The sequence below is a fragment of the Rhinolophus sinicus genome, chromosome 15 (genome assembly GCF_057876585.1).
Source record: "Rhinolophus sinicus isolate RSI-liver-muscle chromosome 15, RSI-T2T, whole genome shotgun sequence".
In the NCBI taxonomy this organism is placed as follows: domain Eukaryota; kingdom Metazoa; phylum Chordata; class Mammalia; order Chiroptera; family Rhinolophidae; genus Rhinolophus; species Rhinolophus sinicus.
In genome coordinates, this window is record NC_142515.1 from 40,423,990 (window position 1) to 40,450,861 (window position 26,872).

The following is a 26,872-nucleotide window of genomic DNA, read 5'->3' on the forward strand; positions in this document are numbered from 1 at the left end:
TAATCCAAACATTCTTTCTCTTATACGAATTTCTCACAGTGGACCCAAGAAAGAGATAGAGAAGCAGAAAGCAAAAAAAGAAAAAGGAAAAGAGAGGCTGCTATTGGCACGTGTTTCTTAATATGAACTCATTTTTTATTGTTTAGAATTAAAATTATGTTTTCCCACATTACAAACTCATAATTTTCTTTCTTGAGAAACACTGACAGCATATGTTGCTTGTTATTTTCACTTGCTTTAAAAAGCTGCTGATATCCTCAGCACCCTGGCATACCAGTGTAATGATGTCGTACGAGTTCTTGTAGAGAGAGATTTTCACAGCATGCTTGTGGTTTCATGGAAATAAACATTTGCCACAATCCATAAGGCTTAGTGAAATAGGCAGCTCCAAATCCAACTAAATTGACTAAACTCTGGCAAAACTATCAGGCAAATGAGTCACAAGTAAAAACGATCATTAAAGTTGTAGGGGCCTTTTAGAATTATAATTTCAAAATGATTTGCTTTGGGATTTGCAGTAATACAGAAATGCTAGTTTATGCAGCAAAGAACAATGTAAATGCATGATAGGGCAAATGCGGTTTACCAGAGTTTATATAAGCAAAATTGAGGGAAATTAGCTGACTGACTCAAATAAAAAGTATATTGTAATCTCAAAAATATCTTAATCTTCAACAATAGATTTTTAATACCTTCCATGGACAAAGCCATAACCCTACTATATTCTGCTCTGATCAGACTACACCTAGGATACGGTGCTCAGTTCTGGCCATCTCAACTTTAGGTGGACATAGGCACGCTGAGATCCACAAAGGAGATTGAGTGTGGTGGTGAGGGAACAGGGAGAAGCAGTGGTGATAATATGTCTAGAGAACAAAAGACTCAGAAGAAATATGAAAAGTGTTTTTAAATATCGAAAAGATTGTCACACAGAAGAGGCAGACTTTGTTCTAAATAGTGCCAAATACTTCAGAGCCTTGAATCAATGAGTAGAAGCTACAAGACACGCAATAAAATGAAGAATTTTTAAAGTCAGAGTTATTCACAATGGAATAGGCAGTTTAGCAATTCCCATCATTTGAGGCATCTGGGAAAAGGAGATCCTAAGCAGAGGGTTCTATAGAGGCTATTCTTCCAGCACTAGATGGTTGTTGTTCAGACTGAAGGACTTTTAAGGTACCCCTTTCAAAGTGAAATTCTACATTATGAAATCAAAAGCCATTTGACTCTAGCAGCCCACATGCACACCCATTAAACAAGGGCCAATGTTTTTAAAGATGGATAAAATGAGAATTACAATTTGCTGAGTAATTTCAAATTCCCAAGCTGAGATAAATCTAAAGGAAATGACTATCATTTCTAGTTAAACAGTCAGATCAACTATCTTGATCAGAGATTCAAATTTTCTCCTTTTTTGAAATTATTTGGTTAGGTATCCACATACATAGGGCTATTATATACGAGTAGTCCATTCAAACTTGGCTTCTCATCAATGCAGCTATTCTGGGATATTTTGTTAGAAACTAGCAAATTTTTAGGTCTGTGGTTGTCATATTATATTTCATAATAATTTCATTTGGAAAACATACTTTTGATGTCATGGGTTGCACGTGTGCATACACATCTATGTGAGAACACCATTTTCCTTTTATCTTTTGCGTATCAGAAATTACTCTGAAAATGTGGCATAAGACGCCACTGAAATATAGTATGACAGTAAGACATATTAAAGTCCTAAAGATGATACAAATATTATCCGTTTGGGGACAGAACAGAGGTAAACATATAGCTGATAATTCAGAGGGAAAGAAAGAAAAATGAATGAAAGCCTTTAACACTGATCAAAACATTTACAAACAATGCGATAGGTCCTCCCAGGTCTCTAATGACCACCTGGGCATCAGCTCTTCTGGGTAGACGGTCCCCATCCTCGTACTTACAATAGGTAGTCGCTGGACACCAAAAAGTTAAAGTGACTTTGCATCAGGTAGGTTTGCCCATATTTGGGTTTCAGTGAAATTTGTGCAAATCAAAGAAGGAACCAATAATTAAAATAGGGAAGATTACCTAGAGGCAGAGAAAGACTAGCAACACTATGACTGATCTGGGAGAAAACTACTACATGAGAAATGGCAACTGGAGGAAGCAATAAGATAGAATATAGTTATGGAGAGTCCAATGATGCAAGAAAGGAACATAAATACAGTATAAATTCTGCAGGTAAACATTCCATTATTTCAGCAATGCTCCACAATTTGCCATGTTTATAATATTTATCCACTGTAAAAATGCTAGTTTTCCAATGAACCTTTTAGAGATGTCATTCACTAACATAGCTATATATTATGAACTGGTCAAATGTATTGATTTTTAAGGAAGGCAGAAAACAAAGAGTTTCTTTTAAGCACATGAAATATAGCTACAATCATTTATATTTGGATTACTTTCATGAAATCAATATTGAAAATTTTACATTTTAAAAGCAGTTTTGTTCAGTTTGCATTTTCATTATTAATTCAAGATGAAAAGGTGCTTTTTACTACAAAACTCAGAGTAAATCGTAGAATGGGCAATTCATCCTTTACCTGTAAGGATAATTTCTCTTACTTAAAACAATATTTTAGTTATAAATATTAATTAGTTTTCCCTTTCCAGATTTCCAGATGTAAACAATAAAAAACATCAATTTCCTGCTTAATAGAAACAAGTAGAAGGAAAGTAATCTGGATAATTAGTGACACTTGTATTTTGAAGCTGGAAAAATGGGTTCAAAGAGAAGTGATTCAAAAAGACGAAAAGAAGACAATAAGTAACACCAAATATGTGTTGTTTAAATGACACAAATTAATAATCTAAAGATAAAATGAAAAGTTAGTAACTCAAGGAAGTGTTACATTTCAAAGGTAAGAAATGGAAGCTAAAGATGATAGGTTAAGTTTCATTACAATAAAAATTTGCAAATACCTTCTTCAACATCTGAGATATATTCGCCATCACTAAGCATTTCAGGGGCGTTGGCTTTACGAACTGCATGATTTAAGTGAAGAATGTAAGTGTGTGAAAAATGCATACTCTTGATACTACAACAACACAATGTTTCTAAAAACATTTTTGCAATGAACTGTCTTCAGGAAATACATAGTCACTCTTAATTATTATAAACAAAGGAGGTTTTCATACCTTCATCATCAGACATATCAAGAACTTCATTCATCGTTTCTGGAACATTCATTTTGTGCTTCTCTGTGACAGTCTAGTAACCAAAAAAAAAAAAAAGCAGTTAACTTTAGTGCAAGGAGACTGTGGGTTTCCTTGAGACTCTTTCTTCCTAAATTACGTGGTTTATCATTAGTTTACTTATGTGTTGCACATCTTCAAGCCCCCACATCTAACTTGACATTGAAATTGTCCATTAGTAGCATGAAGGTTCTCACCATATACACAGCCAAGAACAAATACAAAGCGAAGGACTTTTATTGGCCAAGCACACCAACTTAAAAGATGTAAGTCCCTAATAATGCTTTTCAAAGAAAAGGAGAAGAGAGATGTCGCATCTCCTAGACTGTTGTTATACTTTTTCATGGCCTGATGAACATGCCACCCTGGTCTACTAAATTTCTTGGCTAAAGAGACACCAAATGAATGGCAAGAAATATGTCTTTACTACTTATCAAGGCAGCCACTTATTTTGTCGTCCCCGCCTATGTGTACATTTTCATTCCCAGAATAAATCAAAATATTAAGATTGCATAAATTACATAATTTAACAACTATGTATATGAAGAAAATATTTCAGAGGTCATGCATTTGCAAGATTATTTTAACCTTCACAAAAATTTAAAGAAGTGTATAGTACACAGCAAAGGCCTTACTGCGTTTTACTGGCTGTTTGATAACTTTTTACCCAGATAAGTTGTATCCACCCAAAGACACCAACGGCAGTACTCCTTAGAAAATCTTAATGACTTCATGTTTTTAGTTTCAAAAAGAGCCCTCTTTTTATACTGAGCATATGAAAAACTATGGGACAAAGGAAGATGCACATTTAAATAAAGCAACTGAAAAAAAGTTAGGCTGTTCAAACTAAGAAGGGGTAAAATCCACTGTTTCTTATTATAGTTCTTAGAATACTTGGCAAATGTGATTATACCCCGTCCTCACTTATGACGTAGAAATAAAGATTATTTGGTACCTCTTCTAGCCTGTAATACTGCAACTGAACATTTTCTTAAAGACATTTTTTTATTTTAGAATGATTTTAAATTTACAGAAATGTTGTAAAGATAGTATAGGGAGTTCACCAAGTTTTCCCTATTATTAATGTCTTACATTAGTATGGTACATTTGTCACAATTAATGAACCCGTCGTAATATATTATTGTTAAAGTCTGTATTTTTTTCCCACATTTTTAAAGTTTCTACCTAATATCCTTTTTATGTTCCAGGATCCCACCTAGGATACCATTTTATCTTCAGTTGTCATGTCTCCTCTTGGCTGTGAGAGTTTCTCAGACTTTTCTGGTTTTTAATGACCTTGACAGTTTTTGAGGTAAACTGGTCAGCTATTGTGTGGAATGCCTCTCAATTGTCTCTTCTTCCCTATTTAGCCAGTCATTTATTTATCAATATGGACTCGTGGATATTTATTTCATACTTTGCACTATATGCCATAATACAATTTTATTTATTTATTGTTGCTCAAATTGTTCCAGCTGTGGGTATGAGGAACTCTTTCAGCTGATTTCTGTGTCTCTTTGAGATATCCCCATCATTCTGTGTGTGTGCTTGGGTATTTACTTACTTACCTAGGAAGGGATACTTCCTTATGTTTTGGCACTACGAGATGTTCCAGGCTAATCTACATTTCTTAACCCAGTTCTAGCTAGAGACAGCCATTTCTCTAAAGAGCCCTGGATTAGACAATGGTATTAGAAACATGTATCTGAGTGATAGATGTACTCTGCTCATTGCTGCTCAGAGAACTGAGTATTTTAAATAATGCAATTTAAACAGCTTAATTCATATCTGTTGAATACCAGCTTCTAGCAACTCAGTTTCTTATGCATCATGATTGTAAAGTCATTAACTAAAGCATCTTTCTTAGAACTGTCACATCATACATGGGTCTCATGGAAGATGCAATCTTTCTTTTTGTTTTTTTTAAAGTGCTTTTAAAAAGTGAAGTCTTATGGAGACTTCCAAGGGCCCCAGTAACTGGCTGTGCAAAGATCTACCTGTGGTGGAGGCTACATTGTGTTTTGTGAGCTTGAGATCACAGACTCCACCCTGATTGGCATCGATTCTCATGTAAACTAGATTACATGTAACTGCCGGAGCAGTTACAGCTCTAAATTGAAGGCTCTAATACCATAATGCTGGGCTAAGGCTTAGGGACTTGGGTGGAGTCCTTTCTAATCAATGTGAGCGCTTCATTTGGTGGAAGTCTCATTTCCTCATTAGGCCAATGGGACCTTTCATCTTAGCAAGAGTCTTGTCCTCTCCTCTTGCAGAAACCAAGTTAGCTGATGTGGTTGAGCGTGAAACGGCTCAACTCCTATACATGTTCAGTCTTTCACTAGGTACCTGAGCCTTGCCACCCTTCTCTGTCAGTAGATTTTTTGAGGCTGTCACTTTGTCTGAACATTATTTTCTCCTAAAGTTTTTTATGGGGATCAAAGAAACATTTTGAACTTTCCTAATGGGTGACAAAGTCATTTACATTCAACCAAACAAGATTTGTATTTTGAACTATTATGCAAGTGTCAAAACTCTCTAACATTGAAACAGAAGTCATGTATTTATTGCAGTGGCTTCAGACCTTTTATAACACGGTGATACTCGGCCAATGTTTCAGACCGTGTCCTCTTCCCTCTCCTCCCCACCCTAGAAGGAGCTACATGGGGTACCTGTAAAGTTAAGGCTAATGAACGTTATTTGTTTAAATCCTTGTCTTGAGAATTTAATAATAGATTTAAAGATAATGACATACTCAAGACGTACGTGAAAACAACATGTGGGATTTTCTCTCTTACTCAAACTATGTTGAAGGTAGAAGTGTGCCCTGGGTGAGAAACCTCATGCTAGTCCATCAAAGCTCTTGTTTTCTCTTTTATGCAGTACAAAATGTCTCTCTTGTAATCAGCGAACTTATTATTTAGTTTCTAAAGCATGTAGATAGCCAAACAACTCAAGCTGCAGGTAGCTCCAGAGACTCTCAAATCATTTTTCTTTTTTTGATGAAACACTTTGTATACAACTGTTGCAGATACTAACTATGCCTTCTTTCATGTTGGAAAGTGGCAGAGGAGAAAAGGAGGCAGAGCGGATCATTCCAAGTGTTCCAGACTCCTAGATGCACCCTGTACGGAGTCAGTCTCAGGCCTGTGCGTTGAGTCATGGAGTCAGGAATAACCCAAATAAGCCTCTGACATAGTGCAATATCTGCTCGTGATTCCAAAGTCACCAAATCCTGAGGCAGTTCAAAGGCGCCAGATGGGATTTAAAAAAGAAAAGACTTATCCTAGAGGCTGCAGCTTGTAAAAACATATCTGATGCAATAAGTCCTCCTGGTAAAGATTTACTTTATATTTTAAGAAAACATCTATTGTTTTTTCTATGAAAACTCTACTAGGTGAAGGAAAAAAGGAGACTGGTGGTAAAAATCAATTTGATCCTATCTCTAATGTTTTATATTTATAACAATGTAAGTTTTTATAATAATGACAACGTATCCATTATCATTTGTGAATTAAAACGTTTTAAAGAACCAACTTAGAATGTTCCATTTTCTTATTCTGCCAAAGAAGGATGTTAAAACATTTCTGTCTTCATTTCATTAAAACTGTTCAAATGTCAAAACAAATAAATACATACATTTAGCTTTAGATGGAAGTAAAAACTCTGGCTAAGAATGCAAGTTTTGAAAGGGTATTTTTGGTGTTTCTAAAGTTTTCTTAACATCGGAAATGAGAATTTGGGCTATGCTGACCACCACCAATGAGGTGACGACATTTTGAAACACGGCTCCCAGTCTATGAATGGAAGAAACCTGGCTCCTAGTCATCCCTGAGAAGCCCAGAGCCGACTGTGTGGTAAGTGGCTCTCAGGGTAGTGAAGCCCAGCATCCACTGCTTACCGTCGTGGTGATGGTCTCTTCAGTCACGACCTTCAGGGTGTCGACCACTGAGATGTAGCCAAGCCTCCGGGCAATGGCGAGGGCAGTGTTCCCATTCTGGCGAGAGGGAAACGTGGACAAGGAATTCACAAGTCATCCCACGTGTCTCAGTGCTTGTATGTTCCCACACATGTCACCCATACAAAACCTCAGGTGTGTGTCTCCTCAGTCCCACCCCACTGCCACACACAAAATGCTGTTTCATCAGAGACAGGCCTCGCACGGAACCCACCGAACCTGTTCCCACTCACACAGCAGAGTCTGGGCTGCTACACAAAGACTCCAAGAAGCGTCTTAACGTTCTAGGTAATCAAGGACACAAACATGTATGTCTTCTTATATATCTACTTCCTACTGGATGGCAAGGCAATTGGTAGGTTTTAAGTGTGAAACACTAATCCGATCTCTCTCTCTCTCTAGACAGTGTACAATCATGGAATTATTGTCCTTCCCCCTTCATGCTAATGAATGCTCTGTTTATGCCTATTAATGCAGGTGAAAAAGCAACAGTGGTGCACGAGAGATGTGAGAAGACACCAGTGCCCGGCCCACCTCCTCCCTCTCCCCTTAGAGGGCCCATTGCTCTTACCACAGTGAGTTCATTGGGGGAGGCATTGTTCTGAAGCAACACATTGATGATGTGTGTGTGTCCCTGTTGCGCTGCTTGATGCAAAGGCGTATACCCATTCTGCAGGAGGAGGATGGAAGAAAATGACTCTTAAGTCTTGGGACACCAAAATCAATGATTTTGGTGGGAACAAAGGAGAAAGGAGTTTACCTTTGTTTTGGCATTAACTTTTGCAGAATGCTGGAGCAGGAAATTCACGATCTTGATATTTCCGTAGTGGCAGCCTACATGTAGCGGCGTGTAGCCCATCTGTAATTATATGTACATATACGTGAACCATCCCAAGTACACTTTTAGGGACAGCTAGCCGAAAGAGAAGCAAATTGTTATTTAACCTTTCTCTTTGAGCTGACAAAAAATAGTTTTTGCTTTCTCTTATGAAAAAAACAAAAAATGTCCTTGATAATTCTCAGAGCTAGTCTAGGTATAAACAATAATACCATCTCATGTGCAAATACACATATGTGTGTATTTTATATATATATGATATATATGTAGATAGCATATATGTATATGTATCATATATATAATATATATGTGTGTATATATATATGTAATATGAAACTTCCCAAAGTGCACTCTCTCTTGTAACAGCTAATTTTATTCTCATAATAACTTTTCAAGACTGGAAGGAAAGAGGAAGCAATAGAAGCCTAGATAGAGTGATTCAGTGGCTTCTTATCAAGGGGTCAGAAGACTGTTCTACAGCAAGACTTGGACTAGAATTTACGGAACACTCTATTTTCTAAAAAATATAAAATCAAGGTTAGAAATATGAGTGGCTAAATGATAACGTAAGGCAGTAGATGAACCTCAATGCATGACAGAGATAGAAGGAAACAGAAATACTAAACACAAGGAGGCTGGTGTGAGTGCAGGAGGGCTGAGAAGGATGAACTTGACTTAGTTAAAGTCTCCTGCCTACCTGGCTAGAGGGCCACCGTTTAAAAACCACTGATTTAGACAAAACAATGGACTGTTTCTCAAAATAATATCCACTAACCCCTGAGGGGCTATAAGTTCTGTTTATTTAAAAATACATCAAGTATGTGTATACATTCCAGATGATTATTTTTAAAAACAAAGATATTCCAGATACTTTTCTAGATGGACACCTTGCAACAGACACCACTACACGATTTCAGTGCCCATGTTAAATCTGTTTGCGATGACACTGGCAGTATCAGATTGCTGAAAGGGAGAGCCCTGACTTTTTGTAATATTTCTAAATGGTCATGAGGGTGACCATGCTTTCAAGGGTGTGCATCTCATGTAATGGCACTAATGTGTCTTTATGGTGACTTCAAGCTATAGACTGAATGTGCCCCCCAAATTAGTATCTTGAAACCCTAATCCCAAGTGTGATAGTATTTGGAGGTGGGGCCTTTGGGAGGTGATAAGGTCATAAGGGTGGCCTTATATAGTGGCCTTATAAGGGATAGGAAAGAGTTCATCTCCTCTCTGCTTTCTGCCATGTGAGAATACAACGAGAAGATGGCCACCGGAAAATCAGGAAGAAAGACCTTATCAGACACCAGATCTGCTGGCACCTCAACGTTGGACTTCCTAACCTCCAGAGCTGTGAGAAGTAAAGGTTTCTCCAATCTATGGTATTCTTGACAAAGCTGCCCAAACTGACCAAGACATTCTGGTAGATGGATATATTTGAATTTGAAAAAGAGATGCTGAGACCATAGCCGATTCTGGGAAGTAAAAACACCACCCCACGATGTGCTGTCCTAAAGATCTGACTCTGGTCACATTTTATTCCATGAAGTGAGCAAGCAGTATATCCACACTGGCCAGACTCCCTCTGATACGCTCACCATAGCTACATGTATATGCAACCGACTTATGCCCCTAAAGCTGCTTCATGCCCAATGAAGGATATCCCCTCTTGGTGAGTAGAATCCACTTGCCTGCTTTGCAGGGCTCTTTCTTGGTACTGAGAGGCTCAGGATAAGGCATTGGGAATTAGAATGCTGCTTAGGGAGGGCGGCATGAAAATACTTTTCTCCTATCCGGTCTCAGCACAATGAACTTAATTGATTGAGGTAACGTTATTTCCAAGTTTCGTGGTAAAGAATTTGATCCCAGGCCAACAAAATACAGACAATATTTTTTAAACTTGAAATTTTAAGAGACTCTTCAAGTTTTCGGTCAACTTGACTAAACAATGATGCATCAGTTTCCAACGGCTCTTGTGCTAAATGTATTAGATATTTTTAAAACAAATTGGATCATATTAAGTATTTTAATGCACAGTTTCTACTCATCCTCATAGCATCCCATCTACTTTTTAATTTAAGCGAATGAATAGAATGGTATTTTACATTCCAATGTGTAGGCTACTTGGGGATGTTTTCTTTACCAGTAAGACTTTGAAAGTTCATAGGATATAATAAGCTCCTATTCACACGGTTAAGGAGCAAGTCCGAGCACACTCTCTTTTTGGCACCTCCGCTCTACTCAACTATGGGGTGATCATATGTTGTGCTCTTTGCTGAGAAAGGGAAGAAAAAGAATTTTTAAGAGACAGAGAGATGTTTTCCTGATTGTATCACTTGTAAGGGGCAGAAAAGGTATATACCTCAAAAATATGAAAATAAGAACAAAAATGATTACTGACTGTAACCTGACTTAGGCTGAGTTAGGAGAAAACCCGAGTACAGACCTGAAGCTCTTAAACTGAAGGGTCATTTGTCAAATTGGGAGAAGGTACAGCACCCTTTCCTCTCCTCCCAAACTGCCTTTGAGACTCATTGCCACGTTTCCTGACTGAATTTTGGTGTATGCCTCAGATGTGTTGAGGCAAAAGAAAATATTGAGGAACTTAACCCTGTCCATGCCTTCTAGAATTTTTAATCTATATAGAGGGTAACCAAAAATGTGTTTAAGTCTCTCTCTCTCTCTGTCTCTCTCTGTCTCTCTCTGTCTCTCTCTCTCTCTCTCTCTCTCTCTCTCTCTGTGTGTGTGTGTGTGTGTGTGTGTGTGTGTGTGTAAATGAAACATGGGGTGAATACATTTACCATGACATTGAAAATATCTGGAGATTTCTTTTTTCATGGAAGGCTTCAAGCAAAATAACAACTATCAGCTAAATCCCATCTGGTTTTTTTTTTTCCGGAATTAAAAACGCTTTTATTTTCAAAATGTAAAGTAACAATAAACCCTTCAGCCACTACCACTGCCTTTATTGGTTTCTCTGTTAAATACTCAGCTACCTAGGAAGGCATTCAAGGCTAAGAACAAGGAAATGTTCTACAATGAAAAGTTTGGGAGGGAAACAGAGTGAAGGGAGAGCTGGACAACTAGGCTACCAAACGAGGCCATGGAGACTTCAAGGGCACAGAGCATTTCAGAAAGGGATGTGGAGAGGAGCTTGCATACTTCACAGTTCTGCCTAGGGCTATCCTGGCCCAGGACCATACCTTGGCTTTACTATTTTAGCACAGAGTTTTTAAAGCATAAAGGATCTTGCCTGGTCAGGTCTCTTTTGGGCAGCTTTTTTCTAACAGAACACAGTATAGGTGGAGCAGGCAAGCAATTGAGCTGCAAGCAATGTCCAAAGGGTATCTACTCAGGGCTGCTTCATCTGTGCTAGGTCCATAAATCCAGTCTGAATGTGATGGCTGCAAACCTTGTTACCTGGCTAATTCCTGGTGATACCTCTATATTACCAATATCTTCAATATCTGTCCATATACCTCCGAATCCATCTATATTATACACAAAAGTATTTGTATTCACAATATTTGATAAGCATTCGCTTTTCTGTCAACAGGTGACATAGAAAGAAAGGTTCTATTTCAGAGTAGATAAAACGAATTTGATATGAAGCGGTAACAAAATGAAGCACTGAAAGAAAATGTTCAGAGAAATGAGATTAATGTGAAGTCATATCTTTGATGACACAAAACGTCCATTTTTCTTATCTTAGTTTGAAGTTTTGGCATTACATGAGATTAATCAGTAATTTCTTTTTTCTTTTGGAAAAGAGCTATTTTGGTGGGGTTGGGGGGCGGGAGGCTAGGGAGCCACTAGCGACCACACATACCTTAAGGAATTTAGCAAGTGAGTAATAATTGAATAAAATTTAATTTACCCTTATTATAAACTATGCCTGAACAAAGTTAGAGGTCACAGATTGCTCACACACTTTTCTACATGCATTTTTTACATCAGTCACCAAAACTAGGAAAGGTACACATTTTTATACTCTGTTCTTGAAGGGCGGATCTGTTGTAACAGGATCAATAGTGTTAACACGGGAGGATATTGATATGCAGCTAGGATAATGTACCCAGGCCATGAAAGACAAAAGCATCTGGGAACACTATAATCCTCAGAGACTTTAGTGTCCCGTGCACAGACATACCTTTGAAATACTGTATATAAAAGATATAATGGAGAATTTGTTCTTTCCCTTATAAATTTGCACCTGCTTCCAGACAGGAGTCACTCAATGACACTTCGCATGGACACATGCTTTTTGTATACCTTTGTTTGGGCGTCCACATTGGCCCCTTGGTTTACGAGGACTTCGGCCACGTTCACTCTGTCTTCTTGAGCTGCCAAATGGAGTGGGGTGAGGCCACTCTGCAAAGGATTCAAAGGACAGTCATCTCACAGGAGGAAAGGGAGCACACATGGGCATGTTTGAGAAACAATTGGCGAATTCTAGGAGAGTGAGCCTCGAATTTCTATGTTAAACAAAATCTATGGAATCAGTTTACATACTAGCCCTGTGGCAACATTGTTATCTGCAGGCTTAATGAAAAATTCCACACATATTCAAAAGTGGAGGCAATGGGCTGAACTCTGGGTATTCATCACAGACGCAGCAATTATCAAGGTTTTCGTACATTTGTTCCATTCAGCTTTATTTCCCTTGTTTTTCCCTCTGTGTAGTATTTTAAAGCAAATGACAACCATTATACCATTTTTTGCTACATACGTCAGTATCGCCTTAAAAAAGAGACTTTTTTTTTCAAAATTATGCACTTGTAATGCATTACCAGTGGTAGTAGCGTTAGCGAAAAATATTAAAATAAAAATAGTTTATAAATTGAACACCGATATATGATATTTTCTCCATTAAATATTAATACCCCAAACCTGACACATACTTTCTGTATGTTGTGCTGGGTAAAAAAGGTGGCCTATGAAACGTAATGTGAGTGCTAGATCGGGAGCATTTCCAGGTCATTTAGATGGTATATGTGTTTAACGAGACTGAATATTTGAAACTGACTCGACCACAGAACATACAGGCTATATGGTTGTTCTGATGGCCAAGAAAATAATCACTAAGACTGTGCCCTGGTTTAAAAGTCCTTGGTGTTGTAAAGTATTTTTTTCATAAATAATAATTAAGAGAAAGTGAGTTGGTGTTAAGTGCTTCTAGATTATTTCCTTTCATCCCTTATGAGTATAGAAGTTAATATCTGGAGGCCTTCTTTCTCCCCCTGTAACATCTGTGCAATGACAACATCAAACTGTCCTATTTGTCTGAGAACAGGAGTGAATCAAATGCAGCTTCAGAAAGGGTTCAGAACCATCTAGATGTTGCACGTTATTTATTCAGGGCTCGCTATTGTGTCAAACAAATTCCAGACTCAGGAAGAGTAATTCGCTGTTGACTTTTTAATAATGTTTATAGAATTCTGAAGGAAGCTCAGTCAAACTGAATAAAAGGGAAATACGAAAAGGAGGACTGATGCAGTCACATGAACTCCAAGAAAAATAAGCCAGGGCCAAAATGGCACCACCCAAACACTGACATAATCATAGAACAATGTTCCATATTCAACTTTAGAGGAAACAAATATTTTCAGCCGTAACATTTTATAAAAGTGTCATGGTCAACTATTCTGAGTTTGAGACTTTTCAGAACTCCGAAAATAGTCTAATTGCGTGGCAATTAGCAAAGTTTGATCATGTATCCTGGCACATGACCTAACCTCTCGTGTTCACCCCTCTGTCTATATTCATGCATGCGTGGGTTACCCACCCTACCTGCCACAGAGTCATTTGCAAGTTTCTCAGGCTTCCTTCTCCTCCATCGGACAAAGGGCCTCATTGTTACAATTGAGGTGCACACCTGCTCTATTAAGATCATCATAATCCTGCATTTAAACTCTGTTTTCTTGTCTGTCTTCCTCAAACCACTGTAAGCTTGTTGAGGCAAATACTGTATGTTTAATCTACGTATAATCAGTGTCTAGTATCTAGCTTTTAATCCCTCTACTAACTGATTAAACCAGAGGACACAACAAATATCTTTCAGGTGAAACATTAAATAAAGACAATTTTGTTTTTATAGTCATGAGTTTGGTTAAAAAGATGAAAAAGAATGACATGATGGTGAAAACAGCCCTGTTTGATTGAGTTCAGAAGTTATCTGTTTATCTTTTATGGGGTTTCAACCATTGCTCATTTTAAAAATGGCATTTATTTGGAACAGAGAGAACAGTACCAATTCAGAATAGCAGCAGCTCTGTTTGGTATTCTATTTGCTTTATACAGAAAGATAGCCACTGTGGTCTGCAAAATTCATGGGGGGAGACAGCATCAAAAGTGAAATCAAAGCAAATCAGATACTAGTACTTCAGCAGTAACTTAGGTTCATGGTCTCTTTTCCTTAAAACCACTGAGAGTGCTGGTTACTGGTATGGAAAGAAATAAGAGGAAACAATAAAGTGTTTGGTTCAACATAAATTTTCATGAAAGCTAAATCTTATCTTGTAAGCATTTAATTTTTATAGCAAGGAAATAAAGTCTAATGTTAAATGGGAAGGTGGGATGGTTGGGTAAGAGAGGAATTACAGACTATTATAACTCTGGCAGCTCAGGAAACTGACAGAAAAACTGTCAGGATTCCTTATCGAATAATAAAGTTCCACTGATAATGTTTTCACATTGGAGCTTATTTAATACTTTCTCAGAGAAGGACAACTGAGAAAGGAAGCAAAGATTTACAAATGTCTTTGTACTAAACAGTTTCCAGGTGCTATGAAGTTCTTGAAAGTTCCTTGAGTACCATGTGCTAATGGGAAACCAGCTGACCGGCTCTTTCAAATTTCCTTGGAAGTATCTCTGCTTACATGTATTCAGGAAGGTGGCTGAAAATTTCCAGGTTTCCTTGGTTTACTATGCATGTCTTTTGGTCTTCAGAATTCCCTTGCTAATGCCCACTCTATCAAAGCAAATGCTAACAAATTCTTTCTGAAATATTTTCAGCCCAGAAACATTTCATGAGTCTAAGGTGAATTCCAAGACTGGATACATATTGTAACCACTTGACTGGAGGATTTTAAGGCAAAAATAAAGAGACAATCACAATGTACTTTGGTATCAAGCCAACTGAAAATGTTCGCCTGTTAACCAATTGTTAAGGTCTACATTGTCGCTGGGAGAATTAAGGAGGCAATATTCTGGGCTCACAAGAGAAAAATATTCCAGTGGATGGTAGAATGTGTCTCAACCCGAGAAGGCCAAGTTCTCTACTTCATTTAGGTAAGTTGAATTTTGCAGCAAACTATTACAAGGCTAGTTTATATGTTGGTATATGAAACTTAGAAAATTCAAAAGCTCAAACAAATCCTGATTATAACGATTATTTGAAATTGCTTTGTGATTCCCATTAATGCTGAGACACACGTTCTTAAAAGGAATGTTTAAAAAGAAAGATATGAGAAAATCAAATTGATACACCAGGAAAAAATTGAAAAAGGGTGTTTTCTCTGTAATGATCAAAAAGGATTTTCAAGGTACTGAAATTGAAAAGAAAGGTTTCCCTGGTCTTTTGGTTTACAGAATTTGTAAAATTGCAACCTTAGATTCAGATTAGTGCAGAGTAAGCTTTTTCCCAAATTGTGCAAAGTCTAAACTTAACACAACTTTTTTTTTTTCTACCTAGAAGAAGGTGCTGAATGTTATCTAGTTAATCCTCATGACATCTCTGTGAAATAAATATTGTCTCCATTGACTAGAGAATGAAACTGAGGCTCAGAGAGCTCACATAACGTGCCTAAATTACACATCTAGTCAGAGCCAGATTTAGGATTTATACCCTCTGTGATTCCAAAACACAGGCCACATATGTTAAAAATAATTAAATCACTTGTTATTAGTCAGCATAAAACTATTCCTATGCTGAAACTCTATTCTAATATCTGAGCTACATCTGAGCAATGTCAGTTGTGCCATCAGTAACTGGTAGAGGAGAAGCTACATGCTGGGGACATTCCTGGGGGTTTTGTGTTATCTGACAAGTTAGAAACACCTATCCCGTGTTTTAGGCAGATCTCAGACTCAGGTATTAATAAGCAGTCAGCTTATTAATTCTCTGACATATGCAATGACACTGCGATATATGCAGTAATATCATTAACATGTGTTTGGTCAATTGTGGGCTGGACTTGCACTTCGCTTCACAAAGTTCTGGCACTTTCTTTACTAATAATAGGAATGTCATATGAAGACGGGAGTTTGAAGCATTTTGGGAACAGTATTTACAAATTCCTTGGAACGGCCAATTTACAAACAACGACTAGATGTGTAAGCTAATAACCTTTCCAATCTTTTGAATAAAAAAGATACTCTACATTTCTCTTACTAAAATGAACTCTCTGAAGGCAGCACTGTTTCCAGTTTCTTTTTTCACCTTGGACTTAAACTGGGATAGGCAAGGAGTCGGTGTCCCCAGAAATGCTTGTGAACGCAGACAAACTATAATTTATAACTTCTTAGTTGTTACGTTCTGGTGAGGTAACAATGTTGCTCTTCGAATGAACATTATCACAAAACTTCATGGTTTTAGAAAAACTTTGGACTGCATTTTTATATGCTACTCAGTTGTATGACTTTGCAATTATTGACCTCACAAACTCTTATCGGTGAAACAGATTGCTTCCAAGTGTTTGCTATGGTAAAGAGCACTTTGGCAAATGTCTTGCAATATTATACTTTACACATTCGACCTGACCCAGATTTTTCATGACTTCCTACTGACCTTTCTGAGAGCTGAGGTTTGGTTGTGTTGTTCACTTCGGAGAGAAAAAAAAAGGTGACCTACCTTATTACTCAGGTTCACGTTGGCATTTCTGCTGAGGAGCAGTGACACCATGTCCACATGTCCTTCCTGAGCTGCAAGATGGACAGAAGCAATTCCTTGCCGGGTAACTGCGTTTGCATCAGCACCATATTCCAGCAGAGTTGTCGCTATGTCCATCTGGTTCTTTTTGGCAGCGATGTGCAGCGGTGTATAACCATTCTGTCAACACGAATCATGTGGTCACATGCCCAGGAACAAGGTAAAAATGTGTGTAGTGCATTTTCAATAGTATGCCTCCCTATCTTGTGATTTTTTTTTTTTTTGATGGTTTAAAAATTCATGAGTAAGTAAGCTAACACTGGTAAATCAAGCAATGCCATTCATGTGGGGACCCCATGTCTCCCACACCTTTACCTACCTAGGGAAAACATAATAAATTTAATGAAAGAGAGTCAGAGTAACAATGGTTTTACAAAAAGGTATACAGGGTTCCCTCTTATAGGTAGTTATATTAGTAGGTGCTCAATAATTACTTGCTTTATTTAAATTGGGGATGAGAAGGAAACCCACTAGGAAACAACAAACAATGCGGTGCCACGGGGACATGTTCAGAGCCATTATTCCACCTTGAAAATCCCTTTGATGGCTATCTATTGCTTACAAGTTAAACCTTTTAATTTTCATGGTAGTCAAGATGCTATAATCTACTCCTATATGCTCCTCTGATTGCCTCTTTCACAAAACTCCAGTCTCTATGCTATGTTTCAGCTGAACTAAACCCAGGACAACGTACAACTCATGTTTCTGTCTTGCCTACTCTACTAAGAATGCTTTTCCCCAATATGCCCTCTGGGCCACCATCCATCAATTGAAGATTCAGCTCAAATATTACACCTTCATGAAGTCTTTTGCTTCCCTCTCACCCTCCTACACCTGTTCCCCACTTGACTAACTCCAATCAAAGTCCTGGAAATATTTAATGGCTATATTAGATATTCAATAATATTATTATTTTTGTTTATACATGTGTCTCTTTCTACTAAAATATAAATTTATCAGAGGCATGTGTTGTGTTGTATTTGTCTTCGTATCGATAGCATTTCACAATGATTGGAGAATCCTCAGAATTTGAGTCAACTCACTCGGACTTCCATATCCTTCTCCTGGCTGACCTGGAATGCTCGGAGGTAGAGGCAACCAAAATTCCTTTGATAAATTAGTAATTAGCCATGCCTCAGGAGCCTTCAGAGTCCTCTGCCCTGAGAAAGAAAGGTCCCCTGCCTTGGGGGACCGTGTCCTAGCTCACAGTCATTTAACAGAAATGCAAGATTATATTTTGACATGGACACACATCTGAGTATAAAAATATGCCAATACAATAAGACTAACTTTTTTTTATAGACAAGAGGATTTAGAGAAAAAAAAAAACAAACGGAATCCAGGATTTATATTCAGGAATAGGATCCACATCCAGATAACGGATCAGTCACAATCTTTCTAAACCACATGGATGCGTCAGAAACAATGCAGAAGGCAGTGAGGGCTGCTGCCCCCTGATCAGGCAGCCTACTGCACTTGACTCTCATATGTAAGTCACTGGCATGTCCTAATACGACAGCATTTCTTACTTGATAAATGCTCTTTCTGCAATTGATTGTAGAGAGAGGATTTAAGCTGTTGGATATCAGCCCATGAATGTGGAAATGTGACTTTCAGACTCTTCTGAAACCAGCCTCTGACAAATGCGATGAGCCAGGGTAGAAGATTTTATATTCCTATCTTTAGTTTTGACCTATTGCCATCTGGAAACCCCAGCTGACCTGGGAAGCATTTGGCCCTCTGCTCAGACACACCCTTCAGAAAGGAGAGCTTTGGACTGAGCCCAGCTCTACGGAGAGTGACAGGAGGGGAAGAGCTGTGTCACTACCACCCCCTACCCCTACATAGAAAGGAAAATTCACAAAGCAGTGCTAAAATAAGAAATCAGATCAGTTAGTAAGTCTAACACTGGCTAATTAGAGTGGTAAAGGCGAGATAAAGTTAGAATTTAGCTTCTGATCATGCAGCTTATCTTTTTCTTTCTTTTTTTTTTGGTTGCTTTTGCTACTGATATAACCTTCAAGTTGGTCACTTCTTAACCCCTAAAGGCAGAGCAGGATGCTCTGAGATGTAACAATACCCTTGATTACTTTTATCTCCACCCCAAAATCTTAGGGTCTAGGAAACACTAATCAAGGGAAGCTCTGGTGTCTCTGTAATGCATGCCAATTGCACTGAGTCACTGAGGGGTTTATCTGAACTCCGTACCTGAGCTACAAAGGAAAGCATAAAGCAACGGGGAACTGAATCATTGTACTGTTTTAGAATGGAAAGTTAATCTCAGAGAGACTTAAGAAATATTTAAAATAATCAACAAATAGCTGATCTTGAGACCTATAATAGGATTTTCTAAATTTCTTTAGTTATTTCTAATTTCTGGAAAGTAAAATGATTCTTACTCATCACATTAAACAAGACAGATGCGTTTATCAGATGACGAATAAAATACTGATAGATTCAACTGTAGAATAATCTTAATCAACAATCTTTTCCTCTTGATGCAGAGGCTAAAGGACTTTGTCCAAAGTGCCATGTGTGCTTTTGCATTCCAAAATGAAGACAAAAGCAAATATAATTTTGAATTGTCAAAAGTAATACTGAGGGTGCCAAAAAAATGTATAAAAGTGGGCCCTTTGGTCAACGTTGCTCAAGCAGCACTTTGTCATAATCAGAAGTGTCTGGATGCTGATGGTAACCACTTTGAGCACCTCTTGTAATTGCAGAAGTCAAATGTGACTTGTATTCAACTTTTGTTACCGGTATATATTGAGTATTACAATGTTAATACAGTTTTCCTTTCTTAAAATGTGTATACATTTTTTTTGGCACCCTCTGTATATTTACATCATCCTTTAATATCGTCTCCAAGAACTATCACAATCTCTACTGATCCATATCAATAGATATATTGCGCATTCTATGGAAGACAAATCTGACAAAGAAACAGTTAAGGCTCACTATCCCTTTCACAATTCCTGCTCAGCTTATGCCTAAACTCAAGCCAATCCTCTTTCCAGCACAGTATCTGCCTGAGGAAATAGGTCAGGCTAAAATGGATTATAGACGCCCATCTACATTTTAGGTCCCCCACGCCCATTACTGAGAATTACGTCATGTTTCTAGGGCATGTGTAAGAAAATATGTTGGCAATCCTACACAAGAGAAGAAAGGGTAAGAAGAAAGCATCACATACTCTAAAAACCAGAATGTGAATTAAAGAAGAGTTAACACGGAGGTCACTGCTGTCATATCCACATGTGAATCATGCCCTATTGAGCCCTTGTCCGCCATTTCTCACCACTGCCAGAATTCAGAAATGCCTGAGTTCCCTGGAGTAAAGGAGGGTATTTGCCTACCCTATTATCATTCTCCCTCCTTCCTTAATAAATGAAGCTGGCATTGTGCCCAGATGAAAAATTATTATTTCTCAGCTTCCCTTGCATAAAGAAGGAGCCAATGAGATATAAAGAGAAATGGTTAGGTGGAGCTTTTGGGAATACTCTATCGCCTGACTTTCTTTCCTGCCTGTTGCTTCAAAATCTTTACTGCCTAGCTCCTGTCTGTTTACGACATGAGAAAAATAGTCTCATCAGTTTAAACCACTGTAGCTAGGTCTTTTTTTCTAGCAGATGAAGCGAATCCCTAACTAATAAAACTACCTTTGCTTACGGTCAAAGTCTAGAAAAAACTGACCAGGGCCACTGCCTCAGAAAGTAGGGATAGTTGGCCATGTGGCAGACATGGCATTACAGAGGCTCTTATGGAGGCAACTGTGCTACGGGAATGAGAAGGTCCTATTAGAAAAACTTGTGTTTAATTGACTGTAAAAGATATGCCTAAGGCTCAAGGGCTGTTATAAGGAATTAGTTTAAGAACTGCTTTTCAACTCTGTGTCAAAGATGTTTGGCAGATGCGAAACCAGAAATACAAAGTCTTGTTTCACAAATATAAAGCTGGAAATCAACTACAAATATATCAGCTGGTGACCAGTGTAAGAGTTATTTGAGAATTAAAGGTGGATTGGATTCATTTTGTTGCATTTATTGTTTTGTAACTCTTGTTACTTCTACACTGCTTGGCACTAGTTGTGTCAAAATTATTGCTTTCAAGTGAGAAATAAATAGTTCACTTATTAATTATTCACTGGTTGTCTACCAAGAACTTGGGGTTATTTATAATAATAGAAAAGTGGCTCAGGCTTAAAGGGATATTAAAATTAACTGGAATGAAATAGACAAGCATTACATTTTTTTCACAATTTTATATAATTTTTAAAATTGTGGTAAAATATACATAATGTATAACTTACCATTTTAACTATTTTTAAAATACATTAAGTACAGTCACATTGTTCTCCAACCATTAGCAACATCCAGCTGCAAACTGAAACTCTACCAATTTAACACTAACTCCCCACTTCTCCCCCCAACCTCAGTTCCTGGCAACTAGCGTTCTACTTTCTGTCCCTCTATAAGTGACATCACACAACATTTGTCCTTTTGTGTGACTGGCTTGTTTCATTTAGCGTAATGTCTTTGAGGTTCATCCATGTTGTAGAATGTGTCAGAATTTCCTTCCTTCTTAAGGCTGAATACTCCTCCTTTGTATTAATATTCTACATTTTGTTTATCCAGCTATCCTTTAAGGGACACTTGAGTTGCTCTCACCTTTTAGCTATTGTGAATAGTGCTGCTATTCCCTTCCCTTCCCTTCCCTTCCCTTCCCTTCCCTTCCCTTCCCTTCCCTTCCCTTCCCTTCCCTTCCCTTCCCTTCCCTTCCCTTCCCTTCCCTTCCCTTCCCTTCCCTTCCCTTCCCTTCCCTTCCCTTCCCTTCCCTTCCCTTCCCTTCCCTTCCCTTCCCTTCCCTTCCCTTCCCTTCCCTTCCCTTCCCTTCCCTTCCCTTCCCTTCCCTTCCCTTCCCTTCCCTTCCCTTCCCTTCCCTTCCCTTCCCTTCCCTTCCCTAAGATAAAGTTTTCTCAAAAACCAAAGCATAGCTTTTTGTTAGAAAGAATGTCAGGATCAGAAATTATTGGGGGTGTTGGGGGGAAGGGGGAAAGCAGCATTTAGATGAAAAGCAAGCTGGGGGGCTTGGTTTTGAATTGTAGATTTCACTGGGTACAATTCTGGAAAGGATGGGATAGCAGATGTTTGAGAAATACAGAAAAAGAGGTTCTGAGAAATACCTATCAAACATATTCTCTAAATGTAGAAAGTACCTAAAACTTGCTCCCTTGAAGTATTCCAAGTAATCTAGAACAGCCCGAATTCATTGATCTGTGTGTACAAGAGGTTTGATATAAACACTAAGTTTAAAGAAGAGCAATGTAGCTGCCCCAAAATTAATGAGTAAAACAAGGATATAAAAAGCACTAAGGATGCTACAAGTTCCTTCAACCAATAGTGCTTCATAAAAGAATTGGATGCCATTTAAATTGTAATTTGCATCATTCCAATGTTTTTTGATCATAGTCACCTGCTCAACAATAGATAACTTAACCAACAGAACTCTATTAACCTATTTTCCAATGAACTCTTCTTTGCGATTCACCTCTCAAATCAGAACACCAAGGTAATGAGAAAGCCATATCCTCTACACATCTCTTTGCTGAGAAATCTAGGTTGTCTAATGGTCAAAAATGCTCTAATAATAAGGATAAAGATTCTCTTTAGCAATAACCAAAACACATAAGCAAAACCTCCCAACTTAATTTATGAAACATAAATCCCTTGAAGACAATGTTTTATGGTCGGGGAAAATGTAACACATATTTTATAACTTTGACAAATCAGAACTTTCTTACACCCTCAAGCTGTGCTTCTGTTTTTAATTTGGCTAAAGAGTACTTTAACTTTGTTTCCTTCTCAGGCTCCAGGATGTCCTAGATTTTCAAGGAACATCAATTGACAAGTAAATATTTGTAGAGCGTCAACCACAAGAGTTGACTAAATAGCTGAAGGCACAAATTTCCTAAGGGGCTTACATTTCTGTGATTTTTAAGTGGTGCCTAAATGAGGAGGGTGTGACAGATGACGCAAAAGTGGGAGTGCACAGAGACACTGAGGGACACTGCCCGCCAGTGTCCTCATGCTGTCGAATTACAGGTACCTTTGCAGCCGCATGAGGTGAGGCTCCTTGGTCCAAAAGCAGAAGGGCCACTTTCTGATTATCGTAATGTGCAGCTACATGCAGTGGAGTGAGCCCGCTCTGAAAACACGTGCAGAAACAACAACCAGTGTCAAAAGTGTGTTAACATCAGCGGCCTAGATTTAGCAGATGGGATTAGATTGGCTATAACACAGGGAATAATTTACATTCCATCGTCCACAATACTGGGACCTCAGCATCCACCTCCTTTTTCTGAAGCGTTCTTCATCCTATGAGACTTAAATATGGTTCAGTTATAAGTTAGGGGGCTGCTGGTGAATATTAGCAAGTGCTTGTTTTGTTACTATGGCAGTGGCCTGCTACAGGATGGCCGATGACCTCATACCTTCCCAGAAGCATCTGGAGAAGCACTTTTCTGTAGCAGGAGATTGGCTACTTCAAGCTTCCCGTATTTTGCTGCCACATGAAGGGGAGTAAATCCTTTCTGGAAAAAGAAACATAAAAATAATGAACAACAGAAAAGACGCAAAGGCATCGCTTTTCTGGAACTGATGAATTATGCTAATGTGAAGAGCAGTGAAGCCTGCATTTAAGGAACAAGACTGGTAGGTAACAGTGAAAGCGTCCCCTTACCAACAAGGAAGAGCAGGACATTTCAACTTTTTCTCTCTGCTGACTGACCCACAACGTGCCACTCATGCTGGGCTAATCAGGCATCTGACCAGGAAAAAGTTGGAGAGCTGGATCCAGGGCTTATTCTAGGGCCATTTTGGGACTTCACATTGTGCGAAGAACAGGTTCAAGTCCCAGGTGCAATTTGGATTGGAGGGCGTGGGAAAATGCTGGGCAAATGTGGACCTCCCGTAATCTCAGACTAGAGTCTTTCTCTTCTCCTTTCACCATTTCCATATGTATATACACATCTTTATGTGTGTTTCAATCTTCAGAAGTAGGAGTCAGAGATTCTCACACCTTAGCCACCACAGGGGAACAGAATAATAAAACATGGTTCTAGCCCAAGAAATAGGTAGAGTTGGACCCTGAGGTTAAGTAGCTACGCTCCCTTGCTTCCAACTTCTACAAGGATCTGGGTACCAAGCAGTCAGTCAACAAGCACTGTTAGAAGGGTCCCAACATGACTCAGGACTACAGGGTGATCAACACATTTGACTTCAAGAGATTATAGCTAACTAGAGTCAATGGGCAACTGGCTTGGTGGAAAGGATGGGGCACGCAAAACACCATCACCCATTTCTCTGTTTCACACACTGAATAAGATCCAGGAACTTACATCTACTGAACAGCCTAAAGAATCACAGGGAATGAAGTTTGAAGTACTTATTTTTTTCAGATAGTTTTCCAAGTATTTATAATTAGCTTGTGCATTGATTAGACATTAATGCTTCTTCTCTGCATCCAAATAAAGAGAGTGCAACACGATTTCTAGATTTCTAAGACATGCTATAGGGCAATTAATTCATCTTCCTATCACACTTGCTAGGTTTACATAGTATCATAAGAAAAATGAGCTCTAAATTGTGCATTCTGCAACTGTGTGGGATGTTACTACTTTAAGGCATCAGAGTTGAGGAAAACTCAAACCATAACAAGAACAACAAACAAAAACAACCAAGAAAATTCCCCCTCCTGATTAGAAAGTGTCATAAAAGTATTAAACAACTGAGCTTTGATAATGCGGTTTACATACATGGCCTCAGCAAGAGAAACTCTGGGTTTGTTTCTCAACCACCATTTAAATCTATCAAATAACTTGAAAGAAATATCTGACTCTAGATACCAATAAGTTTTCATTAGAATGTAATGTACTGAGAAACTTATGACAGATAGCCAGACACAGACACAGACACCCCCCCCCCCCCGCCTAAACGACCCTCCCCAACCCCAGGGCTTTGCAGGCCAATGCTTATGATTATCCTGGGATCCTAAGGGTACACGATGTTGTACAGCCTTTGCACCTACGACTAGGTACAGAGTATCTAAATACCTATTAGGTTGGCGCAAAAGTAATTGCTGTTTAAAAGGTTAAAAATTGCAAAAACTGCAATTACTTTTGCACCAACCTAATATTACTAGCAATAGGTACAAAGGAATTCTAAGGAGGATATAGTTTGGGGGCTACAGCAGGAACTGTATGAACACATTGGGAATTGTAAGGAAGATACATCTGGGGGAACAAAGCAGGATTCCAAGATTCCCTTTCATACCTTTGTTGTTATAGATAAAGATGCTCCACGATCCAAGAGGAATGCGGCTACGTCCTCATGCCCTTCTCGGGCTGAAAGGTGGAGTGGGGTGTACCCGGATGTCGTGGCTGCATTTGGAGACGCTCCTTGCTGCAACAGCTGTTGTACTATATCTGCCTTCCCCAATCGGGCAGAAATGTGGAGTGGGGTTTGGTTATCCTAAATGGCAAGGCAGAAATGCACGGCTGATTAGCTGAGAAAACAATGGCGTGGTTGTGAAACATTTGGCAAACTGCGTGGTATCAGAGGCTATGTTCAACTCTTTGAGTCAATGTTGAAAAGAATCTCAAGGTTCAGGAAGGTGGAGATGGTGGATCAAAGCTCCTTAAATACTCTTCTATGAACCTATTAGTATGAAAGTACGAAAGACAGTTCTATCTATAAATTATTCCCACTACCATCTGTCATACTTTATCTGTTTTTACTTTCTGATGACTCATTTTGAGGGACTCATTTACTCCAAGGTAAAACTCCAATACCTTGGAGTGATATTATACCTACATCAGTTATTACGCACTCATATATAATGGATTATTTTATTGGTGTTGCCTTTCCACATCCAAAAGCTGAGGGAGAAGGGGCAGTATAGGGTGGCACAGATATGCCTACACAATGGCTCTCAGCCGACAGGGCTGGTGGGGGCTGAAAGCCAGCTACCCTTTGCCAAGCTGTGCATCCTGGCATGGGCTGCATCTGCCTCAAGTGGAGGGGCACATTATTACAAGTCACCAAAAGGCTTGAGGCACTCATATGGTCCTGTACCCTTCGCACCTTATCCCCAAGTAGGAGGGGCATCTATTCCTCTTTGCTCAACAAAGAGCCCTACGGGGATCCTCCAAAGAGAAATCCCTTACTGGAATACAAAAAAGTTCAGGTAAATATGCGGGGAAGGTAGAGAGAAGAGGGTACAACACAGGACACTGCTTTGGAAAGGTCAGCAGGCTATGGGTCAAGGTCAAAGCAGGAGGTCAAAAGCAAGGTCAAAGCAAGGCCAAAACTTCCTTCTGTGTTACTAGTAGGAAGTGCAAGAAGAATTAGGGGAGATGCCACAAGGAAAAAGAGGAATACTGAAAACAGAAAAAGATAATTGTCAAAGGAAAATCTCATAAATCTCTACTAATGTCACTGCCAGCGCTAAGCATGTACTGAGCACTTACATGTCCCAGGCTCTGTTGGAAGTACTCCACCTATATTATTTCATTGATCATCACAGCAATCTTATGAATAGCAGCTATCACTATTCTCATTTTCTATATGAGGAAACTAGAAAAGGAAATGTGACACAGAGATGGTAATGGATTCATCCCACGTTACACAGCTAGTAAAGGGTGGACCATCGTGCAAGCCCAGGCAGTCTGGCTGAGGAAGTCAGGCTCTTAACCATGATACATACTGCCTCCTTAACAAGTTGGTAACTATAAATCTTCTCCTCAATTTCAGTTTCTGGGTAGAATCATTTCTTTGACACAATGATTTGATATGTAATAGAAGTAAAAAATGTGAGGTTTCTTGAAATTCATGGGAGAGTGCGGCCTCTCTTAACC

At 38.7% G+C, this 26,872-nt stretch overlaps 1 protein-coding gene across 36 annotated transcripts in view; it reads right to left on the bottom strand.

The window, feature by feature from the left end:
* Nucleotides 1–26,872, bottom strand: part of ANK3 (ankyrin 3) — a 593,532-nt gene that overhangs the window by 110,373 nt on the left and 456,287 nt on the right. For 24 of the 36 annotated variants that reach the window (XM_088792001.1, XM_088791998.1, XM_088792002.1 and 21 more), the window contains 10 exons: nucleotides 25,290–25,487; nucleotides 23,450–23,548; nucleotides 23,065–23,163; nucleotides 16,882–17,079; nucleotides 12,303–12,401; nucleotides 7,953–8,051; nucleotides 7,764–7,862; nucleotides 7,136–7,231; nucleotides 3,181–3,253; nucleotides 2,965–3,027 (listed from right to left, as the gene is read on the bottom strand). In XM_088792001.1, coding sequence (XP_088648127.1) covers nucleotides 2,965–3,027; nucleotides 3,181–3,253; nucleotides 7,136–7,231; nucleotides 7,764–7,862; nucleotides 7,953–8,051; nucleotides 12,303–12,401; nucleotides 16,882–17,079; nucleotides 23,065–23,163; nucleotides 23,450–23,548; nucleotides 25,290–25,487 — 1,123 coding nt within the window. The remainder of the gene's footprint in view (nucleotides 1–2,964; nucleotides 3,028–3,180; nucleotides 3,254–7,135; nucleotides 7,232–7,763; nucleotides 7,863–7,952; nucleotides 8,052–12,302; nucleotides 12,402–16,881; nucleotides 17,080–23,064; nucleotides 23,164–23,449; nucleotides 23,549–25,289; nucleotides 25,488–26,872) is intronic. The other 12 variants (XM_088792011.1, XM_088792004.1, XM_088792012.1 and 9 more) reach the window with 3 other exon arrangements.